The 16,422-nt window shown below is 34.8% G+C and overlaps 1 protein-coding gene and 1 non-coding gene across 2 annotated transcripts in view; both read left to right on the plus strand.

The window, feature by feature from the left end:
* Positions 1-16,422, plus strand: part of LOC150098172 (elongation factor-like GTPase 1) — a 451,514-nt gene that overhangs the window by 124,160 nt on the left and 310,932 nt on the right. Inside the window, exons 9-10 of the mRNA XM_090406579.1 lie at positions 6,198-6,307; positions 6,413-6,536. Of these exons, the coding sequence (XP_090262705.1) occupies positions 6,198-6,307; positions 6,413-6,536 (234 nt within the window). The remainder of the gene's footprint in view (positions 1-6,197; positions 6,308-6,412; positions 6,537-16,422) is intronic.
* TRNAY-GUA (transfer RNA tyrosine (anticodon GUA)) lies at positions 14,648-14,738 on the plus strand. Its single transcript is given in 2 exon segments — positions 14,648-14,684; positions 14,703-14,738. It is a non-coding gene; the product is annotated as a tRNA-Tyr (tRNA).

Consider the following 16,422-nt stretch of genomic DNA (forward strand, 5'->3'; position numbering starts at 1 on the left):
ACATTGCATCTTAATTACATAAGACTTCTCCAAGTGTAAAAAAGAAAACTAATAAATAAGCAAGTAGTAAAAGATTAATATGGTGACAACCTATATATATAATGTTGCTAAAGATGGAATAAGAAAATATCAGGTAAATCATTCATACTGCATAGTACATGCCCATTGTCCCATTTACAAACCTGAGAGGTACCAAGAAAAACAGACGTTTGAGACTTTCCTGCAATACAGTAAATCCCTCCACTCATCCAACAGTTTTTTACAACCTGATATGAAGTTAACTTGACCCTGGAAAAGTAAAACTACAAGTTAATTCTTCAAAATTTCACTTCAAAAGTGAAAATGTAGTTACAAAACAATTGCAACTGTGTTGAACTGACTTTTGCTTCAGATACCAGCAAGCATCAATTATGCCTACTTTTATTCTGATGTTTACAGATACTTATAATTCCCCCCCCCCCCTGTCTGGGCATGTATCATCAGTCACATGAATTGGGAATCCTTGGTCAGCAATGATGTCCAGATGTACCATTCTAAATTCTCTACTAGTATCAAGGAAGGAAGGAACTAAGGAGACAGGAAAACATACTGTTGATCATCTTAATTATATAAGACTTCTTCAGGTGTAGAAAAGATTTTTCACTGACTTTTCTCATCCAGATTTCGTCATGGCTGCTTGTTTTTGTTAGGCAGCCACGATACTCTGTTATTTGCTGTTATGCATCTTAATTACATCTTAATTTATAAGGTCAGTTTTATGGAATGTTTCCAGTGGAAATTCTATAGAACTTTCAGTTGTAAATGCTTGATTTATCATAATTAATAAATCTGATGGCAATTGTGTTTATCTTTTTGGAAGGGTATTGTGTATCCTTTTTCACCTAGCACAAATAAGCTGTAAGTGCACTTGTTTTCATAAACTCCTGAGTAAACCATGTCTCATCTGAAACAGTTTTATTATGTTTAGCCTTTTAAGGAAAGCAAATAACCAACTCTGACTTTGTCTAATCCTTACCTTCTTTTAGTGTACCCTGTTAGTAGATATCTATCTGGATACTGAATGAACAAAGACAACCTAGCAATTTAGGATTTAGCCAACCAAATTATATTCCTATTAGCTTCAACTAGAGTAAAATTATAGTGCAACATGATAAAATTTCATGCTGGCTGGGGCACTGCTCAGTTAAACAAGACCCTTCTGTTTTCATCAGAGAACCAAGGTGAACAGTGTAAAGTCAGCTACTGGAACAAACCCTAAATTAACATCAGCAGAACTCAAGATTGGCATCATCAAAATAAGAAGTATTCATGGAAACGAATTAGAACTAGCAGAAGAATTTGATAAGTACCAGATTGACATAATAGGTGTTACTGAAACAAAGAAGAGAAAAACAGGTGAAATTCTTTTAAACAGCAAATACAGGATGTTATATTCAGATACTAGCAGTCAGCAGAAAGGAGGAGTAGCTATAGTAAATTTTTAGTTCAATCCTTTATCCAGGTGTAAGCAAACAAAGTTTGCACCTGAAGTATCTTCAGGACTGAGGCAACTTGTAAAGGTGGACCAAGCTCTCATCATTCCTTGTCTTAGTATCACCCATAATGCAAAGCACTCCTTGCAGACATGTATAATGCTATGCATTAAGGGAAGGGCCACTACCCAGACCAGTTCCAACCTTTATTAAGGTCTTGTCAGTGGGAGTCAGACCCAGAGGTGCTGATACCAAGGTGGAAACAATGGAGAAGACATATTTACCGATACGAGTTGCCAAAAGGTGTCTCACCTTATTATTAAATTACTCTGGATTTAGAGAAAGATGTTGGAAATTTTTTCCCACTTGGTTAGACTATAATAAATTTTTAGTTTAATCCTTTATCCAAGTATAAGCAAACAAAGTTTGTACCTGAAGTATCTTCAGGACTGAGGCAACTCGTGGTAAAACCATCGACCAAGCTCTCATCACTCCTTGTCTTAGTATCTCCCATAATGCAAAGCACATCTCCTTGCAGACATGTATAATGCTATGCATTAAGGAAAGGGCCACTACCCAGACCTTAATACATAGCATTATATGCATCCACAAGGAGATGTGCTTTGCATTATGGGAGATACTAAGACAAGGAGTGATGAGAGCTTGGTCCACCTTTACGAGTTGCCTCAGTCCTGAAGATACTTCAGGTACAAACTTTGTTTGCTTACACTTGGATAAAGGAAAATTTATTATAATCTAACCAAGTGGGAAAAAACTTCCAATGAGTAGCTATTGTATTTAACATTAAACACAAGAATGATCTTGAATGGCAGGCAGTATCAAGCATGGTGATGTGGGTGAATATCAGAATGGGAATTGGACAATGAGATTTGTGCATGATCCCAGAGAAGGTTCTATAGGAAGAAGCATAGGAATTTTTGGCACATTTGAGTATGCAGTTGACATAAAGGGTGGAGGGAGGGAGGGTGAAAATGATCCTTGCTGGAGATCTGAACAGCAGAATAGGAAATGATTACCAGACAAATAGAAATGTTTTCAATTTAGAGAAAAGACCAAAGTCATAATTGCTAATAATGGTTGTTGGATTTCTTTTCAAGACTAACACCATGTTCCAACATAAATATGTGCACAAATTCGTATGGAGAAAGAGAAGATGCAAGAAATTAGAAGTCTCATTGAGTATGTTATTATTGATAGTGATATCTTCATGCAGGATATGAGTCTACCAATGATTTGAAATGGGAAGGGATCACCATTTAGTTTATGGCAGGAACATTATATTCAAAACAAAATTATGCAGGAAAGTTTTAAAAATAACCAAAATTGAGTAGCTTTCAGAGGTGAACTGTAGACTCAAATACATATATTATTCAAGGGGGGAAAAATGAAAGAGTTTGAAAACGAATTTTAGGAGTTCACTGACAGACCCTGAAGAAAACATTGAATAATTCATCCAAAGAGGCATGTGATGAGGTCTACAGGAATAGAAAAATCAGAACTCCATGGTGGATTCCGAAATTAAAGAGGCAATCAGATGGAGAACTGTGTAACACACTAGCTATTAAAAAAAAAAAAAAAAAAAAAAAAAAAAAGGAAAATTTTGGTAAGAACATAGGAAATAAATATCACAAAGATAGCAAATTGACAAAGCTTAAAAATGGAGGGAAAAAATGCTGTAAAAGGAACCAGATAAAGGTGACATGAAAACTGAAGATAAAAATATTCTAGATGTGTGGAGTAAGAAACAGTGAGAACGCTGTAACAGAAAACATTCCAGAGGACTAAAATTAGGAATACATATCAATATTTAAGGTGAAAAAGACATAGAAAACCTGAAATAAAATGAATATCATTCATCTAGAATGAATGAATGATATTCAATCAGAAATACTTAAATATGGAGATATAAAAGTGTTACAGTAGCTATACTATATAATTAAGAAAGCCTGGTCAGAGGATAGAATTCCATATAAGTAGAGCTCTGATTGTACTCATCTATAAAAAGGGAAAACTGAATGTGAGTATTGTAGAGGAATTTCCTTACTAAGTGTTATTGCTAATATTTATGAACGTTACTTAGCGCTGGCTCATTCTTGACCTCCAGCCAAATTTCTTCTTTGTCCGAGTTGTTGATTATTCTATTCCCTTTAGAGCCCTTAACATGACAGCAATGTGCAGCTCTTTCCTAGCGAGACATCCTGACTATCAACACAATACTTCTCATGGCAGAAAGCCCAGGTAGGAGACGATTGAGAACCCTCAGACATACAACCCTTTTCTTTTGATTCGTGGCAGTGGACCTAGGTAAGAGAAGATTGAGGAACCTAAAACAAAGTCCTTCTCGACATTTCACCTTACAAAGGCCCTGACTTCCACATATGGTCATGTATTGACATCCAAACATGATGAGCATACTTCACACATCTTTTGAAATTGCCATATGTGGAGATGGGATAACAGCATTACGTAATGATTTCATGTGCCACATTATTTTAACATAGGCCCATGGTTTAGTTATTACAATTACAAAGATTATTGCAGACAAAATTTGACATTTCTTTAAGTGCAATCTCCCAGTTATCCTTCTTTGCAACTCGTGGCAAAGAAAGATAACTGGTCTGGGTAGTGACCCTTCCCATAATGCATAGCATTATACATGTCCGCAAGAAGATGTGCTTTGCATTATGGAATACTAAGACAAGTGATGTGAAGTTTTTTCCACCTTTGCCACAAGTTGCCCCGGTCTTGACGATACTTCAGGCGCAAGCTTTGCTTGCTTACACGTGGATAAAGGATTAAACTAAATATATAATTTATAGTCTAACTAAGTGAAAAAACTTCCAACATGTTGACAGAAATTTTTTTGCCATCAACCCATTGATATTTGAAATTGTGATTAATCTCATCTCCAGTAATAAGTCTGTTTGAAAACAGCACTTGAATACAGTTTTTTTTTTTTTTTTCATTGAATTTTAAGATTTCTAGCAAACAAATGAGAAAAACCCACTTCACAAGTTTAGAAACTTTTCTGCTGTGTGTGACATGTTGCGGCGATTAGTGGAGTGATAAATTAAGCTTCTAGCTAAGTTCTTAAACATATAAGCATGATTCTCTTCAAGTTGTTCAAAGATCATCATCATCAGCTATTGTCTCAAACATTTGAGAAAGAAATGATGTGAGTGCCATTTCCTGTCGGAGGTCAGCAACCACATTGTGGATCTTTACATAGAATTGACTGGAAAAGCACCTGTTGTTTATATCATGTCAAAATATGGTATGGATGTAAATTTAAGGAGGCCTGTGAGATTCTTATCAATCACCCTAATCTTAATAATGATGGTCTAAAAATCCCAAGAATATGGAAGGCTCATATTCTACCCACTTAACCTTCCTCCCTAAGAGTTAATTATAAATAGGACCATAGGTAATCCAGATCCTAAATCTAATATGACAACTGTCATGTTAAATTAGGACATAATTTTTACTGTAATAACAAAACTATCTGTATGAAAGACTGGTTCTCTGATGTTGTCTTAAATAGAATATAGCTTAGATGTAGTTAATATATTTTATTTCATTTATTTATTGTGATTTTATTTTCACTAGTCAGGCCAGTAGAATGACCTTTGATCAAATCATTGTCTCTTCAGTATACTGTGTGAAATGTATTTTAGCTTGTCTCTGTGTATATATATGTATACACACACACACACACACACACACACCAAATGATGACCTTAATATGAAGATTGAAACGTCGGGTAATTAAAATAATTATTTATAACATGGTTGTAGAGTCCATAATTTGTGTAAAATGACTGCTGATCACCATGTGACACTAAACGAAAGGGCCTACTAATGCCCTTTTTCACTTTCAACAATTTCTACTTTTCATGGCTCTACAAAGGATAAACTTTTGTCTTTGGCCCACCCTGGAGTGTATCAAAATTCCTTGTCAGTGTGGGTTATAATATATTTGGCCAAACAGATAGATTGATGGCCTTGTATCATGATGAAAATCTAGACTACATTAAATCCTAAAAAACCAGAACAATTGGGACTTGCAGAACATGCTATTTCCACCAGATTGGGGGGGGGGGGGGGGTTAAGGTTCTCCATAAGTAGTTAACTCATAGAACACTTCTGTACAGAAGGTTATCAAACCTTGCTACATCATCTGCATTTAAATAGAAGTGATGGACCTAAAACGATTCCTTTTATGGGAAATAGGTCTTCTTCACAAGTTCCAGAATTTTTTTTTAAATTCTCTTGTTAAGATTATATCATTAGTACCTTAATGTATTCAGACCATGTTACTTTATATTGTGCATGTGTAGTTTGCACATTTTCATTGCGGAATCTACTGGTGCAAAAATTCTGTGCTGATAAAAGTTACGTAAGTAAAATTTGTAGTAGTTTAACTAATAATTAAGTGTATTCTTAACATTTTCCTATTCGTTGTGTTAATGTTTCTGAACTTAGTTAAATGTAAATAAAATACCTACTGTTTTGAGGTAGCTATAAACACATAAGTTATTGTCAATATGCAAAAGCTGTAAATCATATTCGAAGCTATTATTTGGCAATTTTTTTTTTCTTTGAAATGTATATCTGAAAGTTCATCTGATTTTGATAAGTGAATTTTAAAGAGATAATTATGACCTAGAAATTTTACTATGAAATAAAAATATTGTAATTTTTTAGTTATTTGACTGGAGTAGTGGTCTTGACGAAACAGATGATTCTTCTGTATATTTCTCACCAGAACAAAGAAATGTCATATTTGCTAGTGCTTTAGATGGTTGGGGGTTTGGGTAAGTATAGGACTTAATTAAAATACTTATTCTGAGTGCAGTTATTATACTTTTAATATATATAACTCCATATATTACTGAACTGAATTACTTTACTTTAATTAGAACGGATCACTTTGCAAAATTGTATGCCAGCAAGCTAGGAATTAAAGAAGAGGTTTTAAGAAAAACTTTATGGGGAGATTTTTATCTGAATACCAAAACCAAGCGTATAATGAAGGGTGCACAAGTAAGTTATTTTTATCATGCCTTAATAGTCAGTGTCTCATTCTTCTATGTAGTTGTAAATCCTTTGTTTAAATGTATTTTGAGTTCCTTAATTATTCATTCTAGCAGCCTGTTCTGTCTGTGCAAAAAACTTCTTTCCTCTGTAAATTTATTTTTCCACTGTCAAGGATGACTTGTATGTTTGATAGTAAAAGTTTAAGAAGAAAGAAATAAAAATTTCATGAGGTCAAAACATGAATATTCATGGTTGGTGAACAGAGGTATCACCAGTCACTCAGTTTATCACTTTTTAAATATTTTGCAGCATAATTTTTTTTTTAATTAAAAACTGTATTTCTTCACTTTTTAATTATAACCTGTTATTGGTATGTTACAGGAGAAAAAAGAATGGCTTTCCAATCCCTGTGCTCATAAATTTAAAACTTTTTCTCATTATGTTGAAAATTAGTACAAAGATCATATTAAAAATATTTAAAATATTGTGTATTACAGTGTATATATGCACAGTATAATCATGCTGCCATTCTTTGATGATATTGAAATGAAAAATCTTGAAGTCTCAGTGACACACTCTGGAAAAAACATGGATTGATTCACCTAGGGGGGGGGGGAACATATGTGAAGTTATCTGCAAGGATAGAAAAATAAGAACACCATTTTTGACACAAGAAAAAGAAGCAGTACTGGAAAAGAAGAAAGCATACCAAAAGTTCCTAGTAAATAAGTCAGCACATGCCCCAAAAATATACAGTGAAAAATGTAAGAGAGCTAAGTGGTGTGTAAAGCTAAATGGAAGTCATGGGAAGATTTCAATAAGAATATCATCATATCATCATCATATGTATCAAGGATTTAGGCCTTAGTATGGCCTGTTCCGGCCTTAGAAGTCATCGTTGAAACGTTTAAGAGGACGTCCTGGTTTTCTTTTTCCTAATGGCTTGTACTTTAAGGCTTGTTTTGGTAATCTTTCTGTTTTCATTCTTTGAACATGTTCCATCCATCTATGTTTATATTTTTTAATTTTTTCAATTACTGGTTCTTGGTTTAATTCTTTCATAATATCTTCGTTTCTTTTGTGATCAAATAGGGTATACTTTGCAGTTTTTCTCATAAACTTCATTTCTGCTGTTGTTAATCTTTGTTTGTCTTTTTGTTTTATTGTCCAGATTTCGCTTCCATACATTAAGACCGGTAGGGCTAATGTATTGTATACTTTTAGCCTGGTTTGTTTTTGAACTAGTTTGGTTTAAATATAGAGTTAATTACTCCTGTTATTTTTAAATATTTTGCAATTTTTATGTTTATATCTTTTTCATTTTCATAAGTGATCATACATCCTAGGTAGTTAAATGAATTCACCTGTTCTAAGATCTTGTTATCTAATACTATTTTAGTTCTTGCTGTATCTTGTCCTTTAAAGGCCGTAGTTTTTGATTTTTCCGTTGATATTATCATACCATAATCTTTGGATATCTCATTTAGATTTAAAATAGCTTTCTGTAAGTTATCTTCAGAATTTGTAATTATTATTTGGTCGTCTGCAAAGAGGAGAGTGTTTAAGTTAACTGTAGGTGATAGTTTAATTCCTTGATGTAAATTTTTACTCCATTTTATTATTATTTCATTTAAGTAGATATTAAAAAGAGTTGCTGAGAAGGAACATCCCTGTCGGACCCCTTGGTTTATCTCTCTTGTATATGATAGCTCATGATTTAATCTTATTTGTATTTGATTATTTTCATATATACTTGACAGCTTTTAGGATATTATTTGGTATTTGTCTTTCTTTTAATATGTTTCTTTTAACTTTGACAAATGCTTTTTCAAAGTCAATAAATGCAACATGTGTTTCTAAATTATATTCTCTTCTTTTCTCTATTATTAATTTTAGGCAGAAGGCTGGGTCTATACATGATCGTCCTTTTCTAAATCCATTTTGTACCTCTAGAATAAAGTTTTCGGAATATTTCATTAGTTTGTTATTTAAGATTCTGCTGTATATTTTGTAACATGAATTTAGTATACTGAGACCTCTATAGTTTTTAGGGTCATCTCTATTACCTTTCTTAAAGATAGGAATCACAATTGCTTTTTTCCATTCTATTGGGGGATACCCATAATAAGAATATAGCATTTAAAAATCAGAAATATGGCAAAATCTTCTGTAGGCTATTGAAGACACTTAGAAATGGATGAAAGAGTACTTTAAAAGGAATCAAAGATGAAAAAGGTGACAATGAAACTGGAGATGAAGATATCTTATATGTCAGGAGTAATTATTTTCAGAGACTGTTAAACAAAATAAGCAGTGACAGAGAGCATAATAGAAAACTTTCGAGAGGAATTCAAACAGGAGTACATATCAATACTTGAAATAGAAAAAATTATCAAAAGCTTGAAATGGGAAAATGCAGCTGGATTACATGATATTCAACCAGAAATACTCAGATTTGGAAGTGTAAAAATTTTGCAGTGCCTGAATAATTTGGAGAGCCTGGTTATAGAAGGTCACATTTCAGATGATTGGAGTAGATCTATCATAGTTACTTTTTTTTTTTTTTTAAGAGGATAAAGCTGAATAAGAATTATAGAGGAATTTCTTTACTAAGTGTTCCAGTAAGATTTATGCAGGCATGCTTGAAAAGAGACTGAGAAAAATTGTAGAAGAGAAACTCATCATCATCATCAAATTCCTGCCATGTACCCTCAGGGGTGTACAGGATATGACAGTACTACATGAAAAAATTACATCATTACTAACTTCCTATCTACAATTTTCCTCCAAATCAGTCTGTTACTTGTCAAGACTCCAACATTATCAGATCTTATATTTCTATCGTCTAAGGCACTTTGTACCGTATCAATCCACCTATATCTTGGTCTTCCTCTGGGTCGTTTTCCTGCCAACCTGGCAGAGAACACTTGTTTTGCTAATCTTTCCTCTCCCATTCTATTTAAGTGATCATACCATCTGAGATTAGCTCTGCTAACGCATTCCTGGATGCTGACAATGTCAAGTTCTTTCCTAATATCCTCATTTTTAATATGATATTGCCATTGATGCCATCTGTTCACGCCTCTAATCTTTCTCAGGACTCTCATATCTGCGGTCTCTAGTCTTTGGTCAAGTGTTTTACTTCTGACCCAGCTCTCAGATCCATAAGTTAAAACTGGTTTGAACACTGTCTTGTACACAGCTAATTTAGTGTTCCGACTAATTTCTCTCTTATTCCATATGAATTTATTCAATTGACTTCCCACCATACAAGCTTTGCTGATTCTGTTGTCTATTTCCATATTTAATTTACCATCTTCAGTAAAAATCGTGCCTAAGTAGCTGAAATGTTTTACTTGTTCCACAGGTTCTCCATTCACAACACAGTTGACATTTTCAATGATTCTGCCTATTTTCATTGTCTTTGTCTTTTTATTGCTGACCTTCATACCATATCTATTACAACAGCTATTCAATTTAGTCAGAGAATCTTGCAGACTTGTAGCGGATTTATTTAGAAGTATAACATCATCCACATAAAGCAAAGAGCTGACATTAACATCTCCAATTTTGATATCAGGTTTAATACCACTTTCCTTCATAATGTGATCCATATAGATAATGAATAACAGAGGGGATAATGTACATCCTTGTCTCACACCAGATTTAACATTAAACCATCTTCCTGTACTTCCTTCAATTCTAACTGCTGACTTACAACTCAAATAAAGACTAAGTATTGCTTGATATAATGTCCCATTGACACAATACACCTGTAGCGTATTGAATAGCTTCTCTCTTGGCACCTTGTCATATGCCTTTTCCAAATCGACAAAACTTAAATACAGATCTTTGTTATATTCCCATGCTTTCTCGACTGTTTGTCGTAAAGTGAAGATGTGATCCTGACAGCCTCTAATTGGCCTGAATCCAGCTTGTTCTTCACCAAGCTTTTCTTCCACAATTCTTCTCAACCGTTTCTCAAGTATACTTGCATAGATCTTGTCATGAACACTCAGTAGGGAAATACCTCTATAATTCTCACATTCAGTTTTATCCCTTTTTATATATGGGTACTATGAGAGCTCTATTCCAATCATCGGGAATTCGTCCCTCTGTCCAGGCTTTCTGAATTATGCAGTGCAGCCACTGTAAGACTTTCATACCACCATACTTCAGCATTTCTGGTCGAATATCATCTACTCCTGCTGCCTTTCCACATTTCAAGCCTTTGATGGCTTTTTCTACTTCAAGTATGGATATGTATTCCTGACTGAATGCCTGGTCAGTGTTTTTTATCATTGTGCTGTCATCACTGCTTGTTTCATTTAGCAGTTTTTCAAAGTATTTACTCAATACTTCAAGGATATCTTTTTCTCCCATTTTCATGTCACCTTTATCATCTCTAACTCCTTTTACAGCACTCTTTCCTCCATTCCTAAGCTTCTTCAACAACCTCCAGAATATTTTCCCACCTTCTTGATATTTATTTTCTATATTCTTGACAAAGTCCTCCCATGACTTTTGTTTAGCTAGTTTTACACACTGTTTAGCTTTCTTGCATTTGTCTCTGTATTCTGTAAGAGTAAAAGCTGACTTATTTGCCAGGAACTTTTGATATGCTTTCTTCTTTTCCTTCACTGCCTTTTTAACTTCCTGTGTCCACCAGGGAGTTCTGATTTTTTTATCCTTGCACGCAACCTCACCACATGCCTCTCTGGCAGAATCAATCAATGTTTTCTTCAGAGTTTGCCACTGAATCTCCAAGGTTTGATTCCTGTTCTCAAACTCTTTCATTTTCTTTTCAATAATCTTTGTGTATTTTAGTCTACAGTTCACATCTGAGAGCTGCTCAACTTTTATTCGCTTTAAAACTTTCTTACATATTATTCTTTTCAATATGAAATTCAATTTTATCCTGCTCAAGACTAAATAGTGATTACTTCCAATTTCAAATCCTCTGTACACTCTGGTGTCCTGCACCAGGGAGAAAACATCACTATCAACAATAACATAGTCAATGAGACTTTTCTTATTCCTAGCCTCTTCTCTCCATGTGAATTTGTGCACATTTTTATGTTGGAACATGGTGTTAGTAATAACCAGTCCATGTCCTGAGCAGAAATCCAACAGATATTTGCCATTATTATTAGCTTTGCTCTTTTCTCCAAATTTTCCCAAAATATTTTTGTATGTCTCATAATCATTTCCTATTCTGCTATTTAGATCCCCAACAAGGACCAACTTTTCCTTTTTCATTGTGTCAGTTGCTTTTTCTAAAGCGTCAAAAAATTCCTCCACTTCTACCTTAGTAGAACCTTCTGTGGGACTATAGGCACAAATAAGTCTCATTGTCCAGTTCCCCATTCTCATATTTGCCCACATGACTCTACTTGAGACTGACTGCCATTCAAGAAGATTAGCCTCATATTTTGTGTTGAATACTATGGCTACTCCTTCTTTTCCTTGATTGTCATTGCCTGAATATAACATTTTGTATTTATTGCTCAGAAAGATCTCACCAGTTTTGGTCTTTTTTGTTTCAGTCACCCCTATTATGTCGATCTGGTACTTATCTAATTCTTCGGCTAGCTCCATTTCTTTGCCATTCAGGCTTCTTATGTTGATAGTACCGATCTTTAACTCTGGTGATGTTGAGTTGGGGTTTGTTTTCAGATTTGTTCCAGTAGCTGACTTTTTGCTGTTCGCCCTGGTTCCCTGGCGAAAACAACAGGGGTCTTGTTTAACCGGGCGATGCCCCATCCGTCATGAAATTTTGTCATGTTGTACCATCATTTTTTATTTTGGTTTAACCAATAAGAATACAATTTGGTCGGCTAAATCCCAAATTGCCAGCCCATCCTCGTTCGTTCAGTATCAAAGTAGATACCCAACAGGGTGCACCACGAGAAGGTGAGGATTGGACATTAGGTCAGAAGCCCTGGTCGGTTCTCCGCATTTCTTTAAAGGCTATGTGGAGGTCTCCTCTCAGTTATACAGCTTTGACCCTTTAAGCACCCCCTGAGAAACTTGGAGAAGAAAAAGTTAGGTTCAGGCCAAATAGAGGTTGTCAAGATCAGATTTTCACTTTAAAACAAATAGGTGAGAAAATATGACAAGGATCTGTACTTAAGTTTTGTAAATATGAAAAAGGCATAAGGTGCCGAGAGAAAAGCTTTTCAAAACACAACAATCATATGTGGTAAATGCATAGTGTATATTTAAGTTTTAAGTCAGCAGTTAGAATTGAAGGGAAGTTGGCTTGATGTAAAATCAGGGGTAAGACAAGATTGCTTTTCTCATCTCCAGTGTTGTTCATCTAATGTTATCCAATGTTATTCATCTATATGGATCGCATTATGAAGAAAGTGGCATTAAATCTGATATTACAGTCAGTGATATTAAACTTGGCAAAGAACTTAGTTTGGCATCACCAATTTTTGATTCTCTAATTAAATTGAGCTATAACAAATTTGGCATGAAAATCAGCAATAAAAAAGACCAAAACTATGAAAATATTTACCCCCTATAGAAAACTTCAGCTGCATTTTCAAGACTAGTGTGGAGAATCTATGAAACAAGTAAAATATTTCACTATTTAGGCACAGGTTTAGCAAAGATGGTAGATTAAATATGGAAATGGACAACAGAATAAGCAAAGTTGGTGTAATGTGGAGTCAGTTGAATAAATTTATATGAAATAAGAGTGAAATTAACTAAAACACCAGACTAGCTGCATACAAGACCATGTTGAAACCAGTTTTATTTAAGTTATAGATCTGAGGGTGAGATTAGAAATAAAGCAGCACTTGGTTAAAGATTAGAGACCACAGATATGAGAGAGAGTTCTGAGAAAAAAACTATGAGCCTGAATATCAGGGGTCATAATCATATTAAAAATGAAGACATTTGGAAGGAACTTGACATTGTATGCATTCAAGAATGTGTGAGTAGGCTAATCTCAGATGGTATGGTAACTTTAACGGAATGGGAGAAGATAGATTAGAAAAAACAGGTGTTTGATGCTAAGATGGTAGGGAAAAGACTCAGAGGAAGTTAAGACCAAAGTGAAGTGATTAGAAGAGCAAAATGTTAGATACAACACTATTGGGGCACTGATAAGTAATAGACTAATGTGGAGAAAAATTGTTGATAGGAGATTAATAATAATGTAAACTTAATCATAGGAGATTAATAATAATGTAAACTTAATCATATAGTGCTGTCATAGTAGCCTGAACATCCTTTGAGGGTACATTTCAGGAAATTGGTGATGATGATGAACTTCTGCTTTTTCTTCTCTAATTAACAGATTGAAACTTTCAAAATATATACTTATATAGTGAATGATGTTGAGTCCAACCTCATTAAATAATAGCTCCTTGTGAAAAATCAGTTCAGTTTACATAGGACATAGCAAAAATAACTACAAAATTTACTCTAAAAATGGCCATCCATATTAGAAGAAAGATGTGCTTTGATTAAGAATTGCTAAATATGTTAATGATTTTTTTTAAGTGGTGAAAAATGAGGAGAATATCTTGGAAGTAATGAAAGAAATAGTAGAGCTTTCTGCAAAACAAGCATGAGCTTGACAAAACAGTACATTAGAGAAGAGATGTAAAGGAGAAAAGAGAAAGAAATGATTATTCTTTACAGGATGCCCAAGTATTATAGTTTCTTATATTTTGGAGATTTTCTCACAGCTATATTTTAAGTTAGGTTGATTGTTATGAGTAACTACTCACCCTTAAAAAAAAAATTGCATATTTAGACTTGCTGCAGGAAAGTATTGCAGGTTACTTCCATTCTATGTGTGACATTGTTATTTCAGATGTTAATGAAATACAATATCTTTACTGCTTTCAAAGTTAGCCTATTATAGGTAGGCTGGAAGGTAACTAATGTGTGTATGTTTACATTTGTTCAAACAGACGTTAACCTATCTTCCAGCCTGCCTATGATATGATAACATGTAGAAGTAGGAAACTTTTTATATACAGTATTATGAGCTGCTAAGAGAGGAGGGAGTTGGTCTTTAGGAATGGAGATGAGAGCAGCCTGTTTCAAGTAAGGTGTGAAAGCAGTACAGAGATTTATGTCCTTAGTCTGTTGTTCCATCGATAGCTCAGTTGGCAGAGCGGTGGACTGTAGATGTGTAACAGTACTGAAATCCATAGGTCGGTGGTTCAAATCCGCCTCGACGGAAACTTATTTTGGCGGACGTGTTTTGAAGAGCTCCTGATTCAGATAAGTTTTTACTAGGAATAATTAAGTATATATGCGTAATTGTTTGAGTAAGAGTGGCTGTAAACGTTGTACGCTACCGGTATTATTAGTGTGGTTTTTTTTTTCTTGTCTAAACTAAATTACGAAATCGTTATTATTAGACCTAGTAACCGGCAGAGAGAAAAAAAAAAAAATGGAGGCGGCATTGTCATTCCATGATTTGAATGTAGATTTCAGTCGTTTCGTTAAGTGTGAGGTCTGTTATATGTATTCCTTCGATTACATAAATGATTTGTGGATGTTTAGTGCGGATGGAAGAAGGGTGTGTGCGAAGTGTGACCTGAACGAAGAACTAATGAATGCGAATATGAAATTGATGACAGAAAGTGCTAGTACTGATTGTGTCGCGATTGCACGTTTGAAAGAAATGGATGGTGAGCAAGAGAAGCGAAAAAATGTTAAAAAATCAGGAAAAAAGAAAAAGAGCGATTTGACAACCGTAACGGATGTTAAAAGGGACGAAAGTGAGGTGGAAAGAAAGGAAATTGAGAGAACGAATGAAAGTAGAACTTGCGTAATGCAGAAATCGCAAAAATAAAAAAATCGAAAGAATAAATGATGGCGAAAGTTCGACGCATGTTGGACCGAAAGTACTGAAACAAAGAAAGATGAATGACAGTAAAAGTGAGAAGAATGATAGCGAAAGTTGGACGCATGTTAGTCCGAAAGTACGGAAACAAAGAAAGATAAATGAGAGTGAAAGTGAGAAGAATGATAGTGAAAGTTGGACGTATGTTGGACCGAAAGTACGGAAACAAAGAAGGATGAATGAGAGGGAATGTGAGAAGAGGGGGGTCGAGAGTTAGAAAGAAAGATTTAATGATAGAGAGAATGTGTCGCGAGGTTCGGAAAGTGAATTAGATTGGATGAGGCAAGAAATGAAATGGATGCGGAATGAAATTAAGAGAATTCAGGTCAAAACTATTAAAATAAATCATGATGGCATGAAAGAGTTAACGAAAGATGAGCGAGTGGCGTTGTATGGCGACTCCATTATTAAAGGTGTGCTAGAGGATAAAATGCATAAGGTATGTTTTCCAGGCGGTAAAATAAGTAGAGTGATTGAGGCATTGGATATGAGGCGGGAGCGAGCAAAAGAGTTAATTGTATTAATTGGTACAAATGATTTGAGAGAGAACAAAGAGCATGTCAAAATGAATGTCAAGAGACTGCTTGGAAAGATAAAAGAGAATAGTGTGACAGGAAGGGTGGTCAGTGTGTTGCCTAGGTATGATTGTGGTGAAATGAGGCGGAGAGCAAGGATTATGAATGGTATTCTGGCTGAAATGTGTGAGGAGATGGGTGTACAGTTTGTTAATGTGTGGAATGAGTTTGAGGGACGAAGTGAGCTGTATGGGAGCGATTGACTGCATTTGAGTGGTTATGGTGTGAGTCGCTTGAGAGACTGCTGCTGGAAGGTAGAGAAGTGAATAGAGAAAATGAATCAGATCGAGAGGGGAGTGATGTGGAAGAGCAGGAGAGTAAGACAGGAGAGATTGAAGAAGTGGAAATGAATGGAGAGGTGAGTGGTATGAGTATAGAAAATGAGAGAATGGGTGTGCAAGAGGAGCAGGGAAACGGGGAGGCCCAGGGTGGACAGGGA

This window comes from Typopeltis vanoorti, chromosome 16 (genome assembly GCF_054136105.1).
Source record: "Typopeltis vanoorti isolate ZY-2024b chromosome 16, IOZ_Tvanoo_1.0, whole genome shotgun sequence".
Lineage (NCBI taxonomy): Eukaryota > Metazoa > Arthropoda > Arachnida > Uropygi > Thelyphonidae > Typopeltis > Typopeltis vanoorti.